The 26,074-nt window shown below is 43.9% G+C and overlaps 1 protein-coding gene across 6 annotated transcripts in view; it reads right to left on the bottom strand.

Moving 5' to 3' along the window:
* ERICH2 (glutamate rich 2) overlaps positions 1 to 26,074 on the bottom strand; it is a 172,702-nt gene that overhangs the window by 17,434 nt on the left and 129,194 nt on the right. For all 6 annotated transcript variants that reach the window (XM_029605741.1, XM_029605742.1, XM_029605738.1 and 3 more), the window contains one exon: positions 17,774 to 17,831. In XM_029605741.1, coding sequence (XP_029461601.1) covers positions 17,774 to 17,831 — 58 coding nt within the window. The remainder of the gene's footprint in view (positions 1 to 17,773; positions 17,832 to 26,074) is intronic.

Genomic DNA, 26,074 nt, shown 5'->3' with positions numbered 1-26,074 from the left:
ATCCCGCCAACATTGCAAGCAACAAAGCAAAGTGCACCAAACACTTGCAAGGGAAAAGGGAGTGCATCAGCGTATGATGTCATCGAGTGAATTAGCAAACCTACGTATGCATGTCACTATACTGTTAGACAATGTGCATGTGGAGTGGCCTGCAAGGAAAGAGAGCGAGGCAAGCTGCGTGCAAGGCTGCAAGTGAAAGCAAACACCAAAATCACATTTTTTTTCTTCACCTTTTGTGGGGAAGGAGAGCGATACCATCATGGCAGAGTCCCTGAAGTCTGGGGCGGGAGGTAGCCTTCTGCTGCAGCTCCCAGAAGGCAAAGGTCCCAGCCTTTTATCTGGGTCCGAAGGACGATAGGATCACACAACCAACCAAGGATCATCAACTAAGGGTGAGGCTACAAATTTCTTCATCCCAAAGGGGAGGATCAAACTCATCCTCCGAGGATGCCAGCCTATGGGGGCCTTAGAATGCACAAACTGTTTTACTCTTCAGCATCTGCAACCGGTGAGTCTCCAATGTTGCAACTGTTTTTACTTGCAGTACCAAGAGACCAAGCCGAATAACACTTGCCCGGCACCCATCTCAAGCCAGCAATTAGCGGCGGCATTATAGCATGTGGCCCAGCGGGAGCAATCCTTGTTGTCCCCCCCCCCCCACCCCAAAATGTCTGATGGTAGTCGGGATCATAGCACAAAGTCAGTAATCAGCACCATGAAAGAAGTATCAGCTTTTCCCAGCGTGGGAGATACTATAATCACATTCCAGGAGGTTTTCCCAATAAAGCCTCCAGAGGCTACAGAGGGTGTAAAAGGAGCAACACCACCAGACAGAGCTGTAGAACATCATCAGCCCAAACAGCGGGAGGCTGAGAGTTTGAACGAATGAGGAAGAATATCTCTCAGGAGGCCTCTGACTGGTATCAGGCCCAGAAGGGGCACAACCTACTGCCCCTATGGTTCTCCCAGGAGGGGTCAAGGAAGATCGGCTGACTCTTTATCATCTTATTCCAGCTACTCCAGCTCCCCATCATTCTAGCAAGTGGACTGGTGTGTGGAATCCAAGAACTGGAATGTGGCGATTAGCGCCAGCATCGCAAGAAAAAGATTTTCAATAATGCTGCCTGAAGCTAACATTTATGGGCCAGATTTTAAAAAGCATTTACATGCATAAATCTGGGTTTTACGCATGTAAATGCACTTTACTCGAGTAAGTGGGCTTTTGAAAATTGCTACAATATATGCCATTGAATCGTCCATAGGATTTATTCGCATAAGTGCACTTTACGTGAGTAAATGGCTTTTGAAAATTGCTACAATAGTAGTTACATTTATGCGCGTAACTCCTTTGAAAATTACCCCCTATGTCTGGGAGCCCATGACCTATGAAGAGTATGCTGAACAAGCAATGGTCCGGTATATTTTGAAGTCCAGCTCTGGATTTTCATCTGGAGATACTTCTCAACAAAAAATAGCATCTCCCATCTCCACTTTCTCGATATCTCCAGTCACCAGTGAAATCTCTTTACCATCCTCAGCAACAAGGATATTGCCAAAAAAGGATTTACTGGAACATGTAATATATCCCGATGAAAAAAACCCAATCCTGGGTGGTGCCCAGCAAGGTCACTGATCCCAGAAGCCCCTCGAGGGCATCTCAAGCTGAGTGCATCATTTGGAGGCATATGAAGCATGACTTTGGCCTCTAATATCCATATGTACCTATCTACATCACAAATTATGTAGAGGAACACCGTGAAGTATGGATCCAGGAAGAGATGGACAGGAGGATCATCAAAAAGTCCAATCCGGAGTTTGTGAGAAGCCACATGGTCTATGGCAAGGAAGTCAACTGGAGAATGAAGGAAATACAGTTGGGAAGGAATATCCAGATACGTGCAGTGGTCTATAATCATCCTTTGGGTCCACCCACAGAATATCAAATAAACTGCATGCTCTTTAATGGGGTGACCATGTATAAGCCCCATCCAGAACATTATGAACTAGAACTCATCAAGTCAGCATCTCAGTAAATTTCTTTTGGGTTCTTATATTAAGGAAATTATATTGCTGTTCATATAGGGGCAGATTTTTAAAAAGTACGCCGCGCGCACTTTTGTTTGCGTGACAGGTGCAAACAAGATTACACCGGATTTTAATAGATACGCGCGTAGCCACGCGTATCTTTTAAAATCCGGGGTCAGCGCGCGCAAGGCTGTGCAAAATCGGCAGCCTGCGAGCGCTGAGCTGCGCAAACTGCCTCCGTTCCCTCCACCCCCCCGCACCTTCCCCTCCCTTCCTCTACTTAACCCACCCCCCCAGCCCTATCTAAACCCCCCCTACCTTTGTTTGAAAAGTTACGCCTGCCCAAGGCGTAACCCCCCCTACCTTTGTTTGAAAAGTTACGCCTGCCCAAGGCAGGTGTAACTCGCGTGCGCCGGCCAGCTGCCGGCGTGCAATTCCCCAGCCCGGGAGCAGTTTTGGAGGCCTCGGCCACGCCCCCGAAACGCCCTTGGGCCAGAACCACGCTCACTGCCACACCCCCGGATGTCGCGCCGCTGCCATACGCCCCCCCGACACGCCCCCCCAGGAAAGCCCCGGGACTTACGCGCGTCCCGGGGCTTGCGCTCACTGCCGAGCCTATTCAACATAGGCTCGGCGCGCACAGGGGGAGCTTGGGGCAGGTTTTCAGGTGGTACATGCGTTTCTTACGCGCGAACCCCTTTGAAAATCTGCCCCATATTGTTTATTTCTTAACCCAATTTGAGAAAGGACTAAAATGTTCATTTTGCATTATGTTTCATTGTCCTAAAATTGGAGAACTTATATTTTATGTTCATCATATGGACATTTCTCCTATTTAAAAGATCATCTATCAACAAGATGACCTGACTTGATCTGACCTGACAAGTGGCCTGGAAGACAAGAAGACCAGCGAATACAGAGAAATGTTGGGACTTTAACTTCAGCCACCATTCATCTCATTTGCCATTCTACTGGATGGCCTTATTCTCATGTCCTGTTATGTTTTTCTGTGATTTATAACACTATGGTATAGGATGGTGAGAGCAGGGCTGGCAGGTTTTTCACTTCACTTTGTCATTCTCAAACCATGTCTAATAAAATGTTGTTACACTGTCATGTCTAACTTTTTCTTTGAAAGATGCAGCTGGCAGGCCAGTATAATAATGCCTACACCAGGTCTACAACCTGCCTAGGGTTAGGCCTAGTAATCTGAGCAGAGATGGCTGCAATTTCTCTCTGGTGGTTTGTCTATTAATGCTATTTGTATTGTCTGAAGATGTATATTGTTATGCAATATTATATGGGAATCTACTGTAAAATCTGTGCAAGAGTTACCCATGCTCAGATTTTGAACAAGTGGGAGCGGGATGTGATGGGCCCTTCAGTTACATCATCATTAAGGCCCTAGTGAGCCCTAAGTTCAGATAGAGAAACGTAGGTTAGTGTGAGGGGGAGGTTACCAGTCAAATGCAGCTCTTCCCTTTGAAGGGTATGAAATGGCCATCCCCCTATGAGTCTATATAGCAGTTCCGTACAGAGAGCTCGGGAGGCAGTCCCTTTATGTTTGTTGAGAGTTAGGAGGCAGAGAGGAGTTTTGCTTGAGCTGTTTTTTAGGCCTAGTCAGAGGAGCCAGGCAATCCCTGCCTGGCAGTCCTGACCAGGGTCGGCAGGAGTTTCTTCTTCCAGTCCACTCACTAGAAGAGGAAATTCCTCCTAGGTTAAGATTTTCTCTTTGGGTCTATTTTTTGAGTTTTAAGATTTTAAGTGGTACAAGCCTCATGGGACACCTGGGCTTTTCTTGGACTCAGGGCACAGGGAACCCTGTGTCTGGGATGCCCAGGGATAGGGGAGACTTGCCTCTGAATTGGTGGTGACTCATTGTGAGGAGTAACTCTGGTATTAAATTCTGTTGGGAAAAACAGACTTTGATTTCAAGATCCAGGAGGAAGCTTTGACTGCCCTTCCTTCCTGTCTGAAGCAAAGAGAGAAGCTTGCTTAAAGAAGATCCTTTCCATCAGGGATCCAGTAAGAAGAAATAAAGAGAATGTGTAATAACCAAGGAGATCCTGAAGATCTGCTAACTGTGAGTAAGGGAAACCAAAAAATCACTGTGAACACCCATCAGGTGGTTTCACTAATCTGGGGAGAGAGAGAGAACATTTACTCTTTGTGCCATAGAATCTTTATGGCTTTTTTGACCATTCTAAAGAGTCCCTGCTCACCTGGGAGCTCCACTTAATCTAATCCAAGAGAATGGATGTTTCCTGGGTCCTGATATGTGAGTCCTGCATAGATAGAGGGAAAGAGACTGTAAGAAAAATTCTGTGGTGTTGCAGTTTGAATTATTGTGCTTTTCATTACTGTTGTTTGACAGTGAAGACTTTAATTTTGGATACTAACTCGGTGACTCCAGAATATTTCTTACGCACTCACTGCACCCATCAAGAGGATAAGTTCTCTCTCTCAAGGGAACACAAAAAAAATGGGAATGTGTAAAAAGGTCTACCCTGTCCTGTCACATTTTGCCCTGAAAGTAAATCTTCCACCCCACCTATAAAGGATTTGGCCCTGGGAGTAAGAGGGAATGTGAAAGACCTAGCCGGTGAGAGGTTCTAGCCCTGAAGAGAAACAAAATCTTTTATAGCCCCACCTGTGCAGGATAGGCACACCGGGGTGTGGTTATATAAAGCATCCTGCTTAGGAAGCACAGAAAGCTGGCTAAGAAATCAGAAAATTTCTTAGAGCAAACATTCGTGGAAAGGATGCTGTCTTTATAAGACTGATCCCATTTAATATAAAGTTCTAGTTTCAAAAACAGATGGGATGTGAGTTTTGCTTATATGCAGCTGTGCATGAGCTATTTTTAAAAAGGCCTCTGTTGTAAAAACAATGGATGAAATTGTTGATTCTAACAATACAGGGTAAACATATAACTTTTTATTTCTTTATAGCTTGTTCAAGGTCCTAAATATCTTATTTTTATATACTGCATACTATATTCACAATTTAATGCAGTGCAGGCTGTTCTATCTGCAGCGGCTGATCTATTGCTACCACAGGGAGCATAACACTGATAAAGTACTGGCCTATGGAGGGATTAAAACAGCCCTAAGAACTCTAAGATGAAGGCTAAAATTATTTTAAGCAGCTTGATACTCACTGGTTGAATGCCCTTTAGCCTTAGCTTTTGGCATTCAAGAGAGCATTTGTAACTCTTACCATCGAGAAATGAAAAATAGTGAAAATTTGCAAGATTCTTAGAGGTTCCTCTTCCATTTTTTTAAATATATACACATCATATATATATGCACATCATATTGGCTCAACCCCAAGAAACACTTTGATGAAAATGGGAGCATATCCAAATTTTGAATCATTACTCTGTAAAAATTACAGGTGCATGGCCCAAAACAAAATTCATGCCGTAGATATATACTTTTAATTTGCTTAACAGTTGTTCTTCCAACAACTGGAGACAGAGAATACTGCTTAACTGTCACTGTACCACACATATGTAGTAGTGATGTCACAGGATAAAAAAAAAGGAATGTTCTCTGCCTCCATTAACTTGATGAGGGACTAAACCCAATGGGGCCGTTTTAAATATTATGCGCGCGGGGTATATTTGTGCGCGCTACCCTGAGCGCACAAATGTACACCCGATTTTATAACATGTGCGCACTGCCGCACGCATGTTATAAAATCAGGGGTCGGCATGCGCAAGGGGGTGCACACATGTGCACCTTGCACGCGCCGAGCCCGAGGGGAGCCACGATGGCTTTCCCCGTTCCCTCCAAGGCAGCTCCGAAATCGGAGCTGCCTTGGAGGGAACTTTGTTTTTGCCCCCTCCCCCACCTCCACTGTGCCTGAGGACTCAGGAACGCCCCCTGCCCCGCCGCCACACCCCCTGCCCCGCCGCCACGCCCCCAGCCCACCGTCATGCCCCCGGCCCCGCCCCCGGTCTGCCCATTTTTTAAAGCCCCAGGACAAATGTGCGTCCCAGGGCTTGCGCATGCCACCGAGCCTATGCAAAATAGGCTCAGCGAGCGCAGAGATAGATTTTCGGGGGTTACGCGCGTATCTTACGCATGTAACCCTTTGAAAATCTACCCCAATTGTTTTAGACTGGCGTAGCAGAAAGCAAAGAAAAGGGGCAATATCACCTCCCTTTTTCTGCTGAGCATTCCACTCCCTATGCAGCCATGCATCTTACTGGCTTTTGCCGACACTTTATCTACTTGTTTGGTCACCTTGAGATCAACATATAAGATCACTCCCACTCTTTTGTGCCTAGAAGAATTTCATCCTATTTATTATACCTGTTCCTTGGGATTTTGTATTATAAATACCTAACTCTGCATTTGTTAGCATTAAATCTTAGCTGACAGATCCTAGACCATTCCTTGAGCTTCCCTAGATCCCTCTTCATATTTTCCACACCTTCCTGCTGTCTACCCTATTGCAGGTTTTGGTATTATCAGCAAAAAGACAAACCTTTTCCCGACAATCCTTCCCCAATGTAGATCATGAAAATGTTGAAAACAGTCCAAGAACCAATTCTTGGGGAACACCACTAGTAAAAGCCCCTATCCTCTATGACCTGCTCACGGACACCAACCCAGACATCTGTGCCATCACAGAGTTCTGGCTTAAGGACACTGACCATGTCTTTATAAACCAGCTACCCACGCATTCCTACAACATCTTCTCAATCTCTAGACCCAAAAAAAGAGGTGGAGGCCTCCTCCTCACCGCAAAAAAAACCTTAATCTCAAATCACAAAAGATCACCGCACCACACAAACTAGAAATTGGCCTGTTCAAAGCCAAAGAGCTTCAAGTCTGCCTCATCTACACCCCCCCGGGCTTCTCGATCAAGATCCCTCCCCACTCATCGAATTCATATCAGATCACATTAACATAGATACCCCAGCCATTATACTAGGAGACTTCAACCTCCATGTTGATGTTCAGCCACCCTCACTCTCTTGTGAACTTTTCCTAAACACCCTCCAGGCTCAAGGCTTCAGACAATTAATTGCAACTCGTACCCACAAAGCAGGTCATACCCTCGATCTCATCTTTGTCAATGCCAGTATTCAATCTCAACATACCCCTGACGCGACCCCGGTCCCATGGACTGATCATTCCCTTATCAATTCTCTACTCACCATAAATGCCCCTGTCCCCTTTCCCACCACCCTTACTAACACCATCTCCTACCGTAACCCCTGCTCAACTGAAAACCTCATCACTGCCTTTGATGAAGTCAATCGGAACCTTGACCTAACCAACCCAGACTCTGCCCTGCTATCTTGGAACAATCTCACCTCTACAATTGCCAACGAAGTTTGCCCTACAGTCAACAAAAAAATTTCCCATCACAAATCTCCAAAAAAACCTTGGTACACCATGGAACTAAAAAAGCTAAAAAATGAACTAAGAAACAAAGAGAGAACCTGGCGCAAACTCCCTTCCCCTACACACACAGCTGCCTACAAATCCACTTTACACACATACAATCTATGTTAAATGCTAAACGAGACTATTACTCCGCAAAATTCCACGACTACCAATTTAACGCAAATGCACTTTTCTCCTATGTTACAGAACTCACCAACTCGTCCCCCCCCCCACCCACCCACTGAAGAAAATGACAATAGTAAATGTGAGGAACTTGCTATGTTTTTTAGAAACAAAATCGCAATGTCCTTCTACGCTTCCCCACTAATCACTCCCCTGTCACCCCACTCCCCAAAAATACCGGCGCTAACCTCGAGTCCCTCGATCCAACTTCACCTAAGGAAATTGAATCCATCCTAAAAAAAGTTAAACCCGCCACCCACTCATCCGACACAATCCCCACTAAGACACTGCTTACTATCCCCACTATTGTTGCAAAACCCCTGGCTGATATAATCAACTGCTCCCTCTCTCATGGCAAAGTTCCCGACCCCCTCAAACATGCAATAGTCAAACCCCTCCTCAAAAAACCCAACCTTGATCCCAGTAATCCAGCTAACTACCATCCCATTTCCAATCTGCCCTTCTTAGCAAAAATTATGGAGAAAGTAGTGAATGCCCAGCTCACTGACTTCCTGGAAGAATGCAATACCTTTCACCCCTCTCAGTTTGGCTTTCGCAAAGCTCGCAACACCAAAAGCCTCCTTATCACACTCTCTGACATCATACTCAAAGGCATGGACCATGATCAATCTTATATCCTTGCCCTCCTTGACATCTCGGCAGCCTTTGACACCGTCAACCATAAAATCCTCCTCACTCACCTTTCTGAGATAGGTATTTCAGGCACAGCACTTCAACAGTTCTCGTCCTACGTCAACAATAGAGACTATTCCGTAAAAATAGCTAACTGTGAATCCTCACACATTCCCCTCACCCAGGGCATCCCTCAGGGCTCTTCCCTCTCCTCAACACTCTTCAATATCTACCTGTTACCCCTCTGCTACCTTCTCTTCAACCTCGGCCTAAAGTTTTTCCTGTATGCTGATGACGTTCAAATCCTCATTCCTATCCAAGAATCCCTCCCCAAAATCCTACATTTCTGGGAATCATGTCTTGCCTCTATCAATACACTTCTCTCCAACCTTCATCTTGCCCTAAATGCAACAAAAACGGAAATCCTTACTATCTCCAATCCTACACTCCGCACGCTTACAACACTAAGCAGCTCTTCCCCTCACATAGATGCACCCACTCTCAATGTGAGAGATCTCGGTGTCTCTCTTGACCAATAGCTAAATTTCAAACATCATATAAACAACACCATAAAAGCAGGCTTTTACAAACTCCACATCCTCAAAAAACGTAAACCTCTTCTACATTACCAAGACTTCCGCACAGTCCTACAGACCACTATACTATCCAAACTGGATTACTGCAACTCATTACTTCTGGGCCTCCCCTTTTCAACGATCAAACCCCTGCAAATGTTGCAAAATGCCATGGCTAGAATTCTTACAAATACCCACAAAGCCGACCACATTACCCCTATCCTAAAGGACCTTCATTGGTTACCCATCTCTTCCCGCATAAAATACAAAACCCTCACCATTCTCCACAACCTACTATACAAGAACAATCACACCTGGTTTGAGAATGCGCCACATTTCCGCTCCCCCAGTCGTCCATCCAGATCCAATCTTGCAGGAACCCTCTACATTCCCACCCTCAAAACTGCACACCTCACTTTCACGAGAGAAAGAGCCTTCTCCATTGCCGGTCCCTCCCTCTGGAATACCTTGCCCACTGAACTCCGCTTAGAACCTTGTCTGCGCATATTTAAAAAAGGAATCAAGACATGGCTCTTTAAAATGGCCTATCCAGATGTGGACCAAACATAGCTCAGACAACTGTTACTATGACACCCCCCTCCAGGACTCCTATCTCCTGTCTACCTCATAATAAACATAGTAATCTCCTCCCTTTGTCCGTTTTCCCTTGACCCTCCCTTTGTCCATTTCCCTTGACCCCCCTAGTCCCCAGTTGTTTGCTCCAGTCATTTACGCTTCCATGTGTAGCCCCACTCAACAATATGCATAATTTTCAAATCTATCTTGTATATTTACTTATATAATATGTTCCATTTATCCATGTATCCTTTCATGCACTCTCATGTATCTCATGTATCCATCAATATAATATGTACATATATCGATTTTCCCTTATAACATGTACATTTATTATTTCATGTATATATATTATACTTTTACAGTTCGCAGTTCTGTTCCTATCAATTTCGCTCCTTCTACCTTTCTTGCTTTTGCTTTCTCTCCTCTCTTCTCCGCTGCTCCCACTCCCCCATCCTGTTATTTGTATTTCTCCACTTGTTTAACAGTTGCAATGTAAACCGGCATGATGTACCCACAAATGTCGGTATAAAAAAGCCAACAAATAAAAAAAATAAATAATAAATAATAGTAATACCCCCCCTCCTTGGAGTGGCCTCTATTTATCAATTCATTGTGTTGCCTCCCACTCAACTAGTTCCTAACCCATTTGCATTTGCATGTTGCGGGCGCTATTAGTTTCGGGAGGGTTGGACGCGCGTTTTCAATGCGCTATTACCCCTTACTGAATAAGAGGTAAAGCTAGCGCATCGAAAACGCGCGTCCAAACGCGGGTTAACAGTGCACTCTGCCGGAGCGCACTGTACTGTATCGGCCTGTCTGTCAGTCACTCTAGAGCCCATACCAAAGGTGCTCAGTTTATTTGAGTTGCCTATGTGGCAAGGGATCTGGAAAGGGGTATAACAAGTGAGGTGATCAAATTTGCGGATGACACAAAATTATGCAGAGTAGTTAAATCTAAAGTGGATTGTGATGAATTGCAGGAGGACCTTGTGAGACTGGAAGATTGGCATTCCAAATGGCAGATGAAGTTTAACGTTGATAAGTGCTAAGTGATGCATATAGGGAAAAATAACCCTTGCTGTAGTTATACAATGTTAGGTTCTATCTTAGGAGTTACCACCCAGGAAAGAGATCTAGGCGTCATGGTGGATAATACATTGAAATCGTTGGCCCAGAGTGCTGTGGCGATCAAAAAAGCAAACAGAATGTTAGGAATTATTAGGAAGGGAATGGAAAATAAAACGGAGGATGTCATAATGCCTCTGTATCACTCCATGGTGAGACCACACCTTGAATACCATGTGCAATTCTGGTCACCGCATCTCAAAAAGGATATAATTGCACTGGAGAAAGTGCAGAGAAGGGCGACCAAAATGATATGGGGCATGGAACGGCTGCCCTATGAAGAAAGGCTAAAGACATTAGGGCTGTTCAGTTTGGAGAAGAGACGGCTGAGGGGAGATATGATAGAAGTCTACAAAATCATGAAAGGACTCGAACAAGTTAATGTAAATTTATTTACTCTCTCAGATAATAGAAGGACCAGGGGGCACTCCATGAAGTTAGCAAGTAGCTCATTTAAAACAAATCAAAGAAAATTCTTTTTTACTCATCGCATAGTTAAACTCTTGAATTCATTGCCAGGGGATGTGGTTTCTGCAGCTAGTGTTACTGGGTTTAAAAAAGGTTTGGGTAAGTTCCTAGAGGTTAAATCCATAAACATCTGTTACGGTAATTAATAAGCAATAGTAGCATGTGATCTATCTAATGTTTGATTACTTGCCAGGTACATGTGACTTGGATTGGCCACTGTTGGAAACAGGATACTGGGCTTGATGGACCCTTGGTCTGACCCAGTATAGCATTTCTTAAGTTCTTAACCATGTCAAAGGCCTTACTGAAATCCAAGTACACCAGCACTCTCCCCTGAACCAACTCTCTAGTCATCCAATCAAAGAAATTGATCAGATTCATCTCACAGGCTCTATCTCTGCTAAAACCATGCTGTCTCAGATCTTGCAATCCGTTGGATTCCAGAAACTATATTATTTTCTGTTTTAGCAGTGATTCAATTAATTTGCTCTCCACAGATGTCAGACTATCTGGCCTGTATTTCTCAACCTCTTCCTTATTTCCACTTTTATAAACAGGAATCCATTCACCCATCTCCAGTCCTCTGGAACTACTCCTGACTCTAAAGAAGCATTGAAAAGAGGGTCACACCACTCCTTTCCTCTTTAGAAGGAAACAATGAAGGAAAGGTATGTTGCACTGGAGGTGGACCCTTGGCCTGGTACAGGATTGGTACGGCCCTCTGGTCGGACCCAGAGAGCGCCTGCCACCAGGAGGTGGAGCACACAAGGAGACAGAGGCTAGCTGGAGCTTCGCCAATAACAGTCTGGGGTTTCCGCAGGTTGAGCCCTTGTGTACCCGGACCGCCTGGACTTAGGTGGGCCTCAGATAGTCTCCCGGAGAGGTAGCGGAGGGGTGTGCCCACCACGAGCAAGGGTGCGCAGCTGATGCAGAGAGGATGGACCAGATCCGAACTGGAAGCTCCGGAGACCTCAGGGAGGTAACAGTTCAGGAATGTTCTCCGGGTGAGACAGGAAGCACCTGCGGGTCTAGTCAGGTGAAGGAAGCGGGTGGATTCCAAGCAGGTTGGTCTGGTAGCCACAGTAGGCCAAAAGAGAGTGTTCGAGTGAAGCGCAAGGGTCAGAGCCAGAGAATCAGTCCAGAAGTGGTCAGCCAAAGCAGGGGTCAAATACCAAGGTCAGTCTGAGCATAGTCAAGGCAAGCGAGAGTCAGTTCCAGGCAGCAGACGAAGAGAATGGTCAGACAGGCAGTGATCAGTTCCAGGCAGCAGACGAAGAGAATGGTCAGGCAGGCAGTGGTCAGTTCCAGGCAGCAGATGAAGAGAATGGTCAGACAGGCAGTGGTCAGTTCTAGGCAGCAGACGAGAGTAGTCAGACAGGCCGACGTCAGTACCAGAGATCAGTCCAAGAGGTACTACCTGAGTGAGGATACGGGAACACATGGAGACTCGGGAACAAGGAGATGCTGGAATAAGGAGACACTTGGAACACAGGATAGGCAAGCTTACTACACCACGGTGTCGACCCGATTGCCAAGGTGAGGTCCTGGGGACAGGACCTTGCTATATATAGGGCTTTCAAGTGATGTCATCAATCTACACCCCCATCAGTGTTCCCACGCTTGGCCCTTTAAATTGGAGCACGTTGGCTGGGCAGGGCCGAGGCAGTCAAAGACGCAGAACCCCGACAGGAGCTCCGCTGCGAGGCCTGCAGCATGGAGGAAGCCGGAGATTGCCGTGGTGAGCAATGGGGATGACGAGAGCTGGCAGCAGCGGTGAGGCCGGAGCTAGTTGAGGGCAATGCGAGGTGAGCAGGCCCAGTCACAGCACCCACGCGGCCAGGACAAGCAACAAGGGAGGTCCAAGGATCTTTTTATCCTTATCGCTTTCCTAACCTATATCATGACATTGTTTTGTTAAGGCATTCTTGATATCACATAATGCACATAAGATTATTTGTAACTACAATAAGTTCTGAGTATAGGCACCAGATTGTATGGAACTCAATTTATGAGTCAGAACAAATATATATAAATAGAATGAACAAGGTGTTTGGCATTGATGATAATGTGCAAGACATGACAATATGCAGATTTTAAGCTGAATCCTTAATTGAGGACTGTTGTGGAAGTTTCTAAGGGGCCGATTTAAAATTTTGCACGCGCGGGGTACATATGTGCACACTACCTGGCGTGCACAAATGTACACCCGATTTTGTAACATGCGCGCACTGCCGCGCGCATATTATAAAATCGAAGATTGGCACGCGCAAGGGAGTGCACACTTGTGCACCTTGCATGCGCCAAGCCCTAGGGGAGGCCCGATGGCTTTCCCCGTTCCCTCCAAGGCCGCTCCGAAATCGGAGCGGCCTTGGAGGGAACTTTCTTTTTGGTCCCCCCCCCCCCACACCTTTCCCTCCCTTCTCCTATCCAACCCACCCCCTAGCCCTATCTAAATCCCCCCTACCTTGTTTTGTTGAGTTACGCTCGCCAGCTGGTTCCCGGTGCGCCAGGCCCTGACACAGGCACACCGGGAACTGCCCCCGGACAGCCGCCACGCCCCCAGACCGCCCCCGTACCGCAGCCCTGTCCCCTGACCGCCCATTTTTGCAAGCCCCGGGACATACGCGCATCCCGGAGCTTGCGTGCGCTGCCGAGCCTATGCAAAATAAGCTCAGCACACGCATGGGGGTTTTTTAAGGGTTACGCGCATAACTTACGCGTGCAACCCTTTTAAAATCCGCCCCTAAGAGTATTGCTATAAATTATGACTGAAGCCTATTACTAGTAAGGTTGCTAAAACTGATTTTAGTTAAGTTTTAAGGTTGTGTTAGAGTGCATAGTTCTTTGAACATATGCAATCTACATCAATTTAGTTTAGTACATCTTCTTTTGTGCTAACCAATGCAAAGTGAAAGAGCTGGTCATCTTAGGTGAAGTCCTTCACATCTAATTTCCCTCAAACCCAGAAAGGCCTTTGATGGCCTTATCTGTCCTTCTGATTCTTCCTCTGTGCTCAGACAATCCATCAACCCCTCTCCCCCCCATTTAAAACGATCCCCCTCAGGACTCAATTCCCCTCCTTCACAGCCCCAATTTTCTCCTCATCATGGTATCCTTTGGCTCCTTCAAAACTTCTCTCCTTCCCTTTGCTGCAACAGGAGAATTATTTACCTCCTACCAGCTCTGTCTCCATCTCATAAATACTGCCACAGTTCTAAAGTGGGAAAATGGAGGGGTTAATCAGGAGATAGTGACATTAACATCCTACAACATGGAGGTAACTGGACTAGACTCTATTGACCATAATCAAAAAGATCTTTCCAAGTAAAACTGGGTAATTCTATATCTGACACCTTCCAGTCCGATACCGGCATTCCCCAAGGCTCGACTCTATAGGCAACTCTTTTCAACATTTATATGCTCCTTCTATGCAAAGTCTTACAGACCTTGGAAACACATTCTTCCTGTATGCTGATGACATACAGTTCTACATTCCATTCCCCAAATCTCTTGAATACACTGAATCAACTCTGTCAACCCATATGAAAGCAATTCAGCAGGAGCTAAAACATTTAAAACTGATACTAAACCCTAAAAAACCAAAATTATCCGGTTAGGAAGAAACTCCCTGATCATCAAACCACCAGCTCTTGACCTCGGTAATTTTAAAATTATGCCCACTGACCAAGTACGGGATCTAGGCATACAACTGGATGAAAACCTCATGATGAAGAAACACATTAATAAGCTAATCACATCTGGCTACAACATGTTAAGGATTCTACAGTGTCTGAAGCCTTTGCTAACCTTTGAAGACTTCCGGACTATATTACAAACCTTAATTTTCTCAAAACTAGATTATTGCAACTCCCGATTTCTAGGTCTGCCCGAATACCTCCTAAAACCATTGCAAAATGCATCTGCAAGGCTCTTACCAGGAGCCAAAAAATTTGACACATTTCTCCAGCACTAATCTCATTACACTGGTTACCAGTTCACTTCCGAATCCAATTTAAAAAGGAGGTAAAAACATGGCTCTTCAAAAATGCATACAACTTAACCTGACTCAATTAGAAGAAAGGAGTCTCTAAACTGACACTTAATGAACTAAACAATCACATTCTCAATTCCCACTCAGATACACTCAACCTAAAGTGAAGAACATTTATTTATGCATACTCTATGTCATGAACTATGTCTTTTACTCACGTCATCTACTATTCCTCTTTCAAGTATTGACCGAGTTAAGAATGTATTGAACTGACCCATGAATGTATAGATAAACTCATCCTAAAGTGAAGAACGATTATTTATGAATACTCTGCATCATGAAATATGTCTTTTACTCACTATGTCATCTACTATTCCTCTCACAAGTATTGACCGAGTTATGAATGTATTGAACTGAGCCATGAATGTATAGACCCATGTCATGTACTATACCTCTTTTAAATATCGACCTGAGTTTTGAATGTATTGATCTGAACCCATGAATGTACAGACCCATATTATGAATGTCTCCTCAAACTATCGAATAGCCATGATCTCTGAATGTCTCTTGTGAACTGTTGTGATCTTTATTAGGAATGACGGTATAGAAAAAGGCATAAATAAATAAATATTGTGACACCCTACAGTCTTTACAATTACTCCAGGAATGAAATACTAAGAATTTCTGCATAATAGTAACAGAAGAAATTGTATTAGCATGTTATGCTTTATTTCTTATAAGTCATTCATTGTAAGGGTTAATTGGTTTAAAAGGAAGAACAATAAATACATTTCCTAAGAAAGAGAAAATTCATATAGCCTGGTTATATATTTAAAAAAAGAAAATTTAACCTACAGATGTTATGGTAATTAAAATGTCTGTTTGCCTTGGGTGTTGCTTGCTTGCCTGTTAATTAAATATTCAGAAAATACTCTAAAAGTGGGCAATAAAACATTCTGATTTAGAATGCTTCAAATTAACTAAGGGCCAGATTTTAAATGCCCTGTGCGTGTAAATCCAGCCGGATTTACACGCGCAGGGCCAGTGCCGGCGCACATATTTTGCATATGCCGCCGGCGTGCGCACAGCCCCGGGATGCGCGTAAGTCCCGGGGCTTCATAAAAGGGGCGGGGGAGGGGGCATGTCCGGGGTCAGGGGGTGGTTTGGGGGGGGACCGGGGGCGTTGTGCCATCCTGGGGGCGTGGTCGAGGCCTCCGGACCAGCCCCCGAGTCGGGTGATGGTGCGCCAGCAGCCCGCTGGCACGCGCAGATTTACATCTGCTTTCAGCAGGCGTAAATCTGCCAACAAAAGGTAGGGGGGGGGGGTTTAGATAGGGCTGGGGGGGGGGTTAGGTAGGGGAAGGTGCGGGGGGGGGTTGGAAATAAAGTTCCCTCCGAGGCCGCTCCGATTTCGGAGCGGCCTCGGAGGGAACAGGCAGCGCGCGCCGAGCTCGGTGCGCGCAGGTTGCACAAATGTGCTCCCCCTTGCGCGCGCCGAGCTCGGTGCGCGCAGGTTGCACAAATGTGCTCCCCCTTGCGCGCGCCGACCCCAGATTTTATAAGATACGCGCGGCTACGTGCGTATCTTATAAAATCCAGCATACTTTTGTTCGCGCCTGGTGTGCGAACAAAAGTACGCGCTCGTGCAAAATTATAAAATCTACCCCTAAGGGAACTTCATATGAACATAAGAAATGCCATGCTGGGTCAAACCAAAGGTCCATCAAGCCCATCATCCCTCCTCTGACAGTGGCCAATCCCAAAAAGTAGATCCAATTTCTTGCTGTACACTCCCTATGACAAGTAGTGGATCTCCCTGAATCACCTTGTTAATAACTATTTATGGACTTTTCTTCTAGGAACTTGTTCAAACCCTTCCAAAATCCAGTTATGCTAGTCACCTAGACCACACACTTGACCTTTTCTAATTCCGCTATATCCATTTTGAGAAGAGGTGACCAGAATTGCACCCTATCTCATAAAAATTATAGCAAAATTAGAAGATACAGAGAAAGGCAACAAAAATGGTTATAGGGTTGGAACAGCTCCCTTATGAAGAAAAGCTAAGGGCTCTTCAGCTTGAAGAAGAGAAGATTGAAGAGTGATAAGCTAGAGGTATGTAAAATCATGAGTGGGGTGGAACAGGTAAATAGGAAACAGCTATTTACCTTTTCAAACAACACTATAACTAGGGGATATTCTTTGAAGCTAACATGTAGCAAAACTTAAAACAAACTGGAGAAAGTATTTTTTCACTCGCTGCATAATCAAGCTGTGGAATTTGTTGCTGGAGTATGTGGTCAACGCAACTAGTATAGCTAGATGATTTTTAATGTTGATTTTATACATCTAATAATCGTATTAATCAAACCTTTAAGAAAAATACAACTGGCATCAAAAAATCTCAAAATAGGTTCCAATATTGTTTATATTTAATTTAGGTAAATCAACCAACATGGAGGCTATTTTTTTACATGGTATTTTTACAGTGGTTAGCATGGGGTCAATTTTCAAAAGCCCTGCAGAAACTCCCTTCCAAATATTTACCAATCTTACACAGGTAAACATGATCATCCATGTAAAACATTTTGAAAATTGACTACCCCATGGATGTAAAATTCTCAACACAGGAATAAATGTGTGCTGTCCTTTTTGGCTACTCTGGGCTTGTATGAACATTCCATGGACCTCAACATCGTGTGGAAGGATAGCACATTAAACAGCCTTCAAATCTGAAGAGGTAGTATAAAAGTATGTTCCCACAATATTCTGGACCCCATCAAATTACTTACTCATTTGACAAAGTTTGCTTGCCAGCTTGTAATCTTCATCCATTATGGCTGCCAGGAACTATAAAATAACATGGTTTTATTTAATGCAAGAAAGTGGATGTTAGTACTATACTGTTAGTTTAAGTCCCATTCTCAGTGATAGACACGTGTTTACATCACAAAAGCCACTATCAGAACTGAAACCTGAATGGAGTGTAGCACAGAAAAGCCAAGAAAAGAATATATGTCTATGGAAGTGGCCATCCCAAGACAGGGTTGAGGAACAATGGAATGACAATGTATGGAACATTTCATTGATGTTACCTCTGCTGTATCAATTCATGTATTGCACACATTGTAACATACACAGAAAGGAATTGAATTAGCACAATTTTAAATCTTGTGAGCACTAATTCCATTCATCAATTCAATTGCCTTGAAAATATATATATACAAAATCAAACATAAAAGTACTTTTTTCATTAAGGGGCAGATTTTAATACCAACGGGCGGGCGTAGATTTGTGCGCACATTTGTTCCCGATTTTATACATGTGCGCGCAGCCTAGGGGAGCCCCGATGGCTTTCCCTGTTCCCTCGGAGTGGCCTCGGAGGGAACTTTCCTTCAGCCCCTCCCTCCTTCCCCTCCTTTCCCCTACCTAACCCGCTCCCCAGCCCTACCTAAAACACCCCTGACCTTTATTTTACACGTTGTGCCTGCCTCTAGACAGGCATAGGTTGCGTGCATGGCTGAGTGCCGGCATGCGATCTCCCGGCCTAGTGGCCCTACGAAGGCCTCTAGCCATGCCCCACCCCGCCCCGGATCTCTCATGCCCCGCCCCTTTTTTTAAGCCCCGGGACATACGCGCATCCCAAGGCTTACGCGCGTCGCCGAGCCTATGCAAAATAGGCTTGGCGCACGTAACCCCCCTGAGCGTAAATCCAGCTGGATTTACGCGCATATGGCTTTTAAAATCTGCCCCTAAGTATTTAAATTATGAATGCTTATGAGAGATGTGTGATGAGACAGTAGTTAGAGTTAAAGTCTTGCTAATGCTACTGCTTACAAGCTCCAAACCTTTTACTACAAATGTTAAAAAGGAAAAAATCATGTATGCTCGGAAAACTATTCAGATTTCTTGCACCAGTTTGCACTAGTTGTGACAGTAGTAAACAAACTATATCTGCTATATTAAATATAATGTTTTGTGAAATAGTCGAAACCAGACATCATTCTAAAATTTAATATGCATAAGCTCTGTCAAGGTTATATGCCTACTGCTTTAGTGAACCTGATTCAAGCATTAACAGTTGTTTAAAGAAAAATCAATTCTATTATAAAACGGGAAATTTCAGGCTCTAAGTTATCCTTTTATTGCAATTAATGCCCTTATAACAAAACCAAAATAATCTAAATTCAATGAAAAAAAAGAGCAAGCAAGTTTCTTACTTGTAAACAGTGTTCTCTGTAGACAGCAGGATGAATTAGCCATTTTGCTAATTCTCAGAACCTACTGATCCTTGATCTAGGGCCATTTTAGGAAGGAATGAACCCTTCCCTCCCCCCCACCTGCGAAGGTAGGGATATGGATCTCAGTCATCAAATCTTAGTTCCCAAATTAAGCTGCATCTGTTGCTTAGCCTTAGGCTGACACCTTTCCCTCTGTCGGGCGGGCAGCTGCTGAAGAGTTGTAGGGGCTTGATACTGAAAAGAGCAGAAGGGGATGTCTTTGGAAGAATGGGCAGTTGTAAGAGAAGTACTGGCATTGAGTAGTGGCTGGTTGGTCCCTTGTTGCAGCTGATAAGAATTGTAATGTTGATTAATGCTATTTAATCAGAGCTATTGTCTCTTGAACATATTTATTGTCAAAGTGGAACCCTGTACAAAGTACATCAGCAAGATGATCATGCATGTCCTCTGGGAGCTGGCTTGCCTGCAACCATGAAAGCTTATGTGTCCTGTAGAAGTAGATGAAGTTCTGGCTGCTGTATCAAAAGCTTTGCATATGGAGTGGATAAGGTGCTTCTTATATCACTCAGTCTTCCACTGCTTGATGGAAGCCTGCCTGCTCAGAGTCTGTTTCTGTTAAGCTTCTGGACACATTTATACAAATACCGCACCATATAGAATTGGTTAGCTGAAATCCAGGCACTCTGCATGGAATCTTGAAAGACCTTCATCCCAAATGCAACCAACACTTTTGAGTCCTTCCCTAAGAACATAATGGAGTGATCACAAATACACTTAGCATGCTTCAACTCTGCTTCTAACACTACAAAGTGGTATGGCAATTGGACCATCCTAAAAGCAAGTCCAGTTTCTGGGCTAGCATTAGGTACAATGTAGGCATCTGCCAAATCCTCATCAGTAGATCCCAGAGAAGTCTGTGAACCGGGATAGCATCAGAGTCTGCTGAGGATTAAAGGAACTAAAAGAGCCCAAAGACATCCATTTTTGGGCCCTTTTCATTCTGAACACTGATAGACAGCGTCTTTGCCATCTTATCCAAGAATCTGGTGAAACCAAGATCTTCTGGAAGGAAGGTATGTTGTGGCAATTTTGGAAGGGGATCAGATGGAATCCCTGTGGAATCCTCGTCTTTTGACCAAGAGGGAACACTAAGCCATGATTCCAATGATGAAGAAGACAGCTGAGGCAAAGGCCTCTGGTGATCTGGTGGGGAAATGTCTGGAAAGAACTCAAAGTGGATGGAGCTCACTTTTTCACCCTCTAATTTATGAAGAGACTCCTCCAAAGAAAGAGGATCCATCACCTTATAGTGAGTGCTTACCATGAACACTGGAAGATTTAGAGGTAAAATATGCACTGTGTAGGACTTGGAGCTGTTCCACTATGTAGGAAAATTTCTTCCATCTTGGACAGGAGAGGTTCTAATCTTCCTCTTTGGTCTTCAGGCCTTAAGGAGGCAAAGACATTCTTTACTAGCTCAGATAACTGGTCTCCCACTGGCTGAGGAGCCCTCTGAGCCAGAGCTGGAGGACAGACATCCTTCTCAGGATCCCGATTGGCTTATGCTTGTTCAAAGCGGCCAGTAAAGCTGAAGAGGAACCTGGTGCCACATTAGCATCCCCTGCCTCAGAGGTGGTCATCTCCAAGGTACTCTGCACTGGTGGTATCAACAACTCTCATTAACTATCACCCTGCTACATTGATGCTGCCAGTAATTCCGTCCATGTTATGACAATCATTGTGGGACTCTTGGATGTACATGCCAAAGTGTCCACTCTGACACCACTGATGGCACTGTGATCTGCTGTGTTGTGTGTGTTTTACTGCACCTTAGAATGCGAGCTCCATATCAATCACATAGTGTTTCGATCAGCCCCAGGTCTGGATAAAACAAATGGCTAAATACTATAGGAATCTTTCATGCCATAAACAAAGACAGCACCTGTACAGATGAAGCTAAGTCCTGCCTCAGCATCGAGGAGGGTCCTGCTCTATTCTCTTTTTCAGTTCCTGGTGGGGGATGGCCCTGAATAAAGTCTCCCATGCCATGTCTATGCTCTTCTTTGCACTTCAGACTTCTGTGCTACTCTCAACCCCTGATGTGAGGCAGGTCCGTCGGCCTACACCACAAAAGGGAGTGCCTTCCCATGCTTGCAAAATCGATGGGAGGATACTTCCCACCTCAGTACATTGTGCTGGAACAATAAAATAGGAAGATTTAGAATTTAAAAAGTATGATGTTGAAGCATACTGAGAAGTCCAAAGCCAAGAAGCATGTGGTAAGCAGTTTTAAGTTCTGCATCTGTGGGTACCAGATGTCCATCACAGATATGCATTATCTTCTACCACTGTTTGGGCCTGAAATATGGTTCCTCCAACTGCTACAACTGTTGTCAGATGTCTCCCAGAGCACAGCAATACTGTACCTGGAAGATGGAGGCCCTAAAAAAAAAACCAAAAAAACCTGGCAAGTAAGAACCCCAAAGCATTGGAGCAAGTCTTTTACACATATAAATATGTCATCTAATCAAACACAGTAACAGCCATGGGACTATGACTTCCCAAGACTGTAGGGTATTAAAAGACACATACAGTACTGGAAGTATATACTGCTATACAGGAAAACAGGACTCATTACTACTGACTACTTACTGCTATCACTGCTACATTTATTTATTTATTTATTTTATTTTATAAAAAATTCTATACCGTCACTAAATTAGGTACCATCGTACATGCATCTATTACTCAATTGGACAAGGTAATGTACACATATCATTCCCCTATTTCACACCACATGTAGGATACCAGGTAATGAGCATAGTGGCCCTGAAATATCTATATATTAATGCAGAATCTCCATGTAAGGAACTACTGGTTTCCTTAGCAAAGGAATGTTCTAACAATCTAGGGAGATTCAGAGCTATTCAGTAAAATAGAGAGGTTTAGCTTTAACTCCCCCATGTGGGAGCTGCAGATGGTATGTACTAGCTGTTTATCACCACCAGGTACCATTTTAGGAGTGTGGATTTTAGTTTGGATTTCCTAAAGGCAGGAGCTCTTTGACTCCTGTTATTTATTTTTTTCTAATTTATTCCAGAAGGAACTTAAGAAAATAAGAAATTGCCATATTGGATCAGACCAAGGGTCCATCAAGCCCAGCATCCTGTTTCCAACAGTGGCCAATCCAGGCTACAAGTACCTGGCAAGCACCCAAAAACTAAGCATATGCCATGCTACTCATGCTAGTAATAGCAGTGGCTATATTTTCTAGGGGTGTGCATTCGTATTGACCGCATATGTAAAACGCTACTCATATTTTTTTTTAACTTAAAAAAGTGATGCGACATAAACGATCGGATTTCCACATATCCAACATAGCTATGTTGGATATGTTGGAAATCGCGATTGTTGAGCCAAAATAAAAATTTTAACCCCTCACCTTCCTTAATCCCCCCCCAAAGACTTACCACAACTCCCTGGTGATCGAGCGAGGAGTGAGGACGCCATTTCTGCAATCCTTGGCGAGAAGCACGTGACGTCAGCGCCACGTCGAGTGACACGGCGTCACGTGATTCCCGGCATTGTCGCGCCGGAACGCTCGTTCGGCCCAAAAGGAACTTTTGGCCAGCTTGGGGGGGCCTCCTGACCCCCCCAAGCGAGTTCGCCAGTTGGCCAGCTTGGGGGGGTCAGGAGGCCCCCCCAAGCTGGCCAAAAGTTCTTTTTGGGCCGAACGAGCCTTCCGGCGCGACCCCGCCGGGAATCATGTGACGCCGCGTCACTTGACGTGGCGCCGACGTCACGTGCTTCTCGCTAAGGATTGCAGAAATGGCGTCCTCACTCCTCGCTCGATCACCAGGGAGTTGTGGTAAGTCTGGGGGGGGGGGGGGATTAAGGAGGGTGAGGGGGTTTAAATTTTTATTTGCACATATGGACATATACCCAACTCATTTAATTTTTTTTATGTCCATATTGACCGCAAATGGGACCCCCTTTGGACATATGGACATAAACTTTTGCTCTGCACATCCCTAATATTTTCTAAGTCAACTTGGTTAGTAGCAGGTCATGGACTGCTCCAAGAACTTATCTGAACCTTTTTTAAACCCAACCACATTATTTATTTATTTATTTATTTATTTATTTATTTATTTATTTATTTATTTAAAATCTTATCTATACCCTCGGTAAGCGGGCACCATCACAATGGTTCACATTGGGGCACATAACTATATGTTGTATAAAATGTCTAGAATTCTAACAACTAAACAGGTGCCATCAAAATACTGTAACATAGTTTCATAATAAATATTACTTGGTGGGTGTTTATCTGCTACTAACCACATCCCCTGGCAATATACTCTAGAGTTTAATTGTGCATTGAGTGAATAAGAATATTCTTCGATTAGTTTTAAATGTGCTACATGCTAACTTTATGGAGTGCCCCCTAGTCCTTCTAGTATCCGAAAGAGTAAATAACTGATTCACATTTACCCGTCCTGGACCTCTCATGATTTTAAAGAACTCTGTCATATCCCCCCTCAGCCACCTCTTCTCCAAGCTGAACAACCCTAACCTCTTTAGCATTTTCTCATAGGGAGCTGTTCCATCCCCTTTATCATTTTGGTCGCCCTTCTCTGTACCTTCTCCATCGCAACTTTATCTTTCTTGAGATGCGGTGACCAGAATTGTATATAGTATTCAAGGTATGGTCTCACCATGGAGCAATACAGAGGCATTATGACATCCTCTGTTTTATTCACCATTCCCTTCCTAATAATTCCTAACATTCTGTTTGCTTTTTTGAATGCCACAGCACACTGAGCCAATGATTCCAAAGTATTATCCACTATGAAGACTAGATCTCTTTCCTGGGTGGTAGCTCCTAATGTGGAACCTAACATCGTGTAACTACAGCATGGGTTATTTTTCCCTATATGCATCACCTTGCACTTATCCACATTAAATTTCATCTGCCATTTGGATGCACAATTTTCCAGTCTTACAAGGTCCTCCTGCAATGTATCACAATCTGCTTGTGATTTAACTACTCTGAATAATTTTGTATCATCTGCAAATTGATTACCTCACTCATCGTATTCCTTTTCGGATCATTTATAAATATATTGAAAAGCACAGGTCCTAGTACAGATCCTTGAGGCACTCCACTATATACCCTCTTCCACTGAGAAAATTGTCCATTTAATCCCACTCTCTGTTTCCTGTCTTTTAACCAGTTTGCAATCCATGAAAGGACATTGCCACCTATCCGTGACTTTTTACTTTTCTTAGAAGCCTCCCATGAGGGACTTTGTCAAATGCTTTCTGAAAAGTCAAATACACTACATCCACCGTTTCACTTATATCTACATATTTATTAATTCCTTTAAAAAGTGAAGCAGATTTGTGAGGTACGACCTGCCTTGGGTAAAGCCATGCTGATTTTGTTTCATTAAACCATGTCTTTCTATATGTTCTGTGATTTTGATCTTTAGAACACTTTCCACTATTTTTCCTGGCACTGAAGTCAGGTTAACTGGTCTGTAGTTACCCAAATTGCCCCTGGAGCCCTTTTTAGATATTGGGGTTACATTAGCCACCCTCCAGTCTTCAGGTACAATGGATGATTTTAATGATAGGTTACAAATTTAAACTAATAGATCTGAAATTTCATTTTTTAGTTCCTTCAGAACCCTGGGGTGTATACCATCTGGTCCAGGTGATTTACTACTCTTCAGTTTATCAATCAGGCCTACCACATCTTCTAGGTTCATCGTGATTTGGTTCAGTTCATCTGAATCATTACCCATGAAAACCTTTGCTGGAATGGTTATCTCCCCAACATCCTCTTCGGTAAACACCGAAGCAAAGAAATCGTTTAATCTTTCTGAGATGGCCTTACCTTCTCTAAGTGCTCCTTAAACCCCTCAATCATCTAATGGTCCAACTGACTCCCTCACAGGCTATCTGCTTCGAATATATTTTAAAATGTTTTTATTGTGAGTTTTTGCCTCTACGGCCAACTTATTTTCAAATTCTCTCTTAGTCTGTCTTATCAATGTCTTACATTTAACTTGCCAGCAGTTATGCTTTATCCTATTTTCTTCTGTTGGATTTTCTTCCAATTTTTGAATGAAGATCTTTTGGCTAAAATAGTCTCTTTCACCTCACCTTTTAACCATGCTGGTGATCATTTTGCCTTCCTTCCACATTTCTTAATGTGTGGAATACATCTGGACTGTGCTTCTAGAATGGTATTGTTTTTAGCAATGTCCACATTTCTTGCACACTTTTTACTTTTGCAGCTGCTTTCAGTTTTTTCCTAACTATTTTTCTCATTTTATCAAAGTTTCCCTTTTGAAAGTTTAGCGCTAGAGCCATGGATTTACTTACTGTCCCCCTTCCTGTCATTAATTCAAATTTCATCATATTATGATCACTATTGCCAAGCAGCCCCACCACTGTTACTTCTCTCACCAAATCCTGTGCTCCGCTGAGAATTAGATCTAAAATTGATCCCTCTCTTGTCGGTTCCTGAACCATTTACTCCATAAAACTGACATTTATTCCATCCAGTAACTTTATCTCTCTAGCGTGTCCTGATGTTACATTTACCCAGTCAATATTGGGGTAATTGAAATCTCCCACTATTACTGCACTACCAATTTGGTTAGCTTCCCTAATTTCTCTTAGCATTTCACTGTCTGGCTCACCATCTTGGCCAGGTGGAAGGTAGTATACTCCTATCACTATACTTTTCCCCAACACACAATAGATTTATTTCTACCCATAAAGATTCAATTGTGCATTTAGCCTGTTGGACTCTATGCCATCCCAGACATAAAGCACCAC

This window comes from Rhinatrema bivittatum, chromosome 6 (genome assembly GCF_901001135.1).
Source record: "Rhinatrema bivittatum chromosome 6, aRhiBiv1.1, whole genome shotgun sequence".
Lineage (NCBI taxonomy): Eukaryota > Metazoa > Chordata > Amphibia > Gymnophiona > Rhinatrematidae > Rhinatrema > Rhinatrema bivittatum.
The sequence above is the reverse complement of the archived record's forward strand: the minus strand, read 5'-3'. Positions and strand labels throughout refer to the sequence as shown.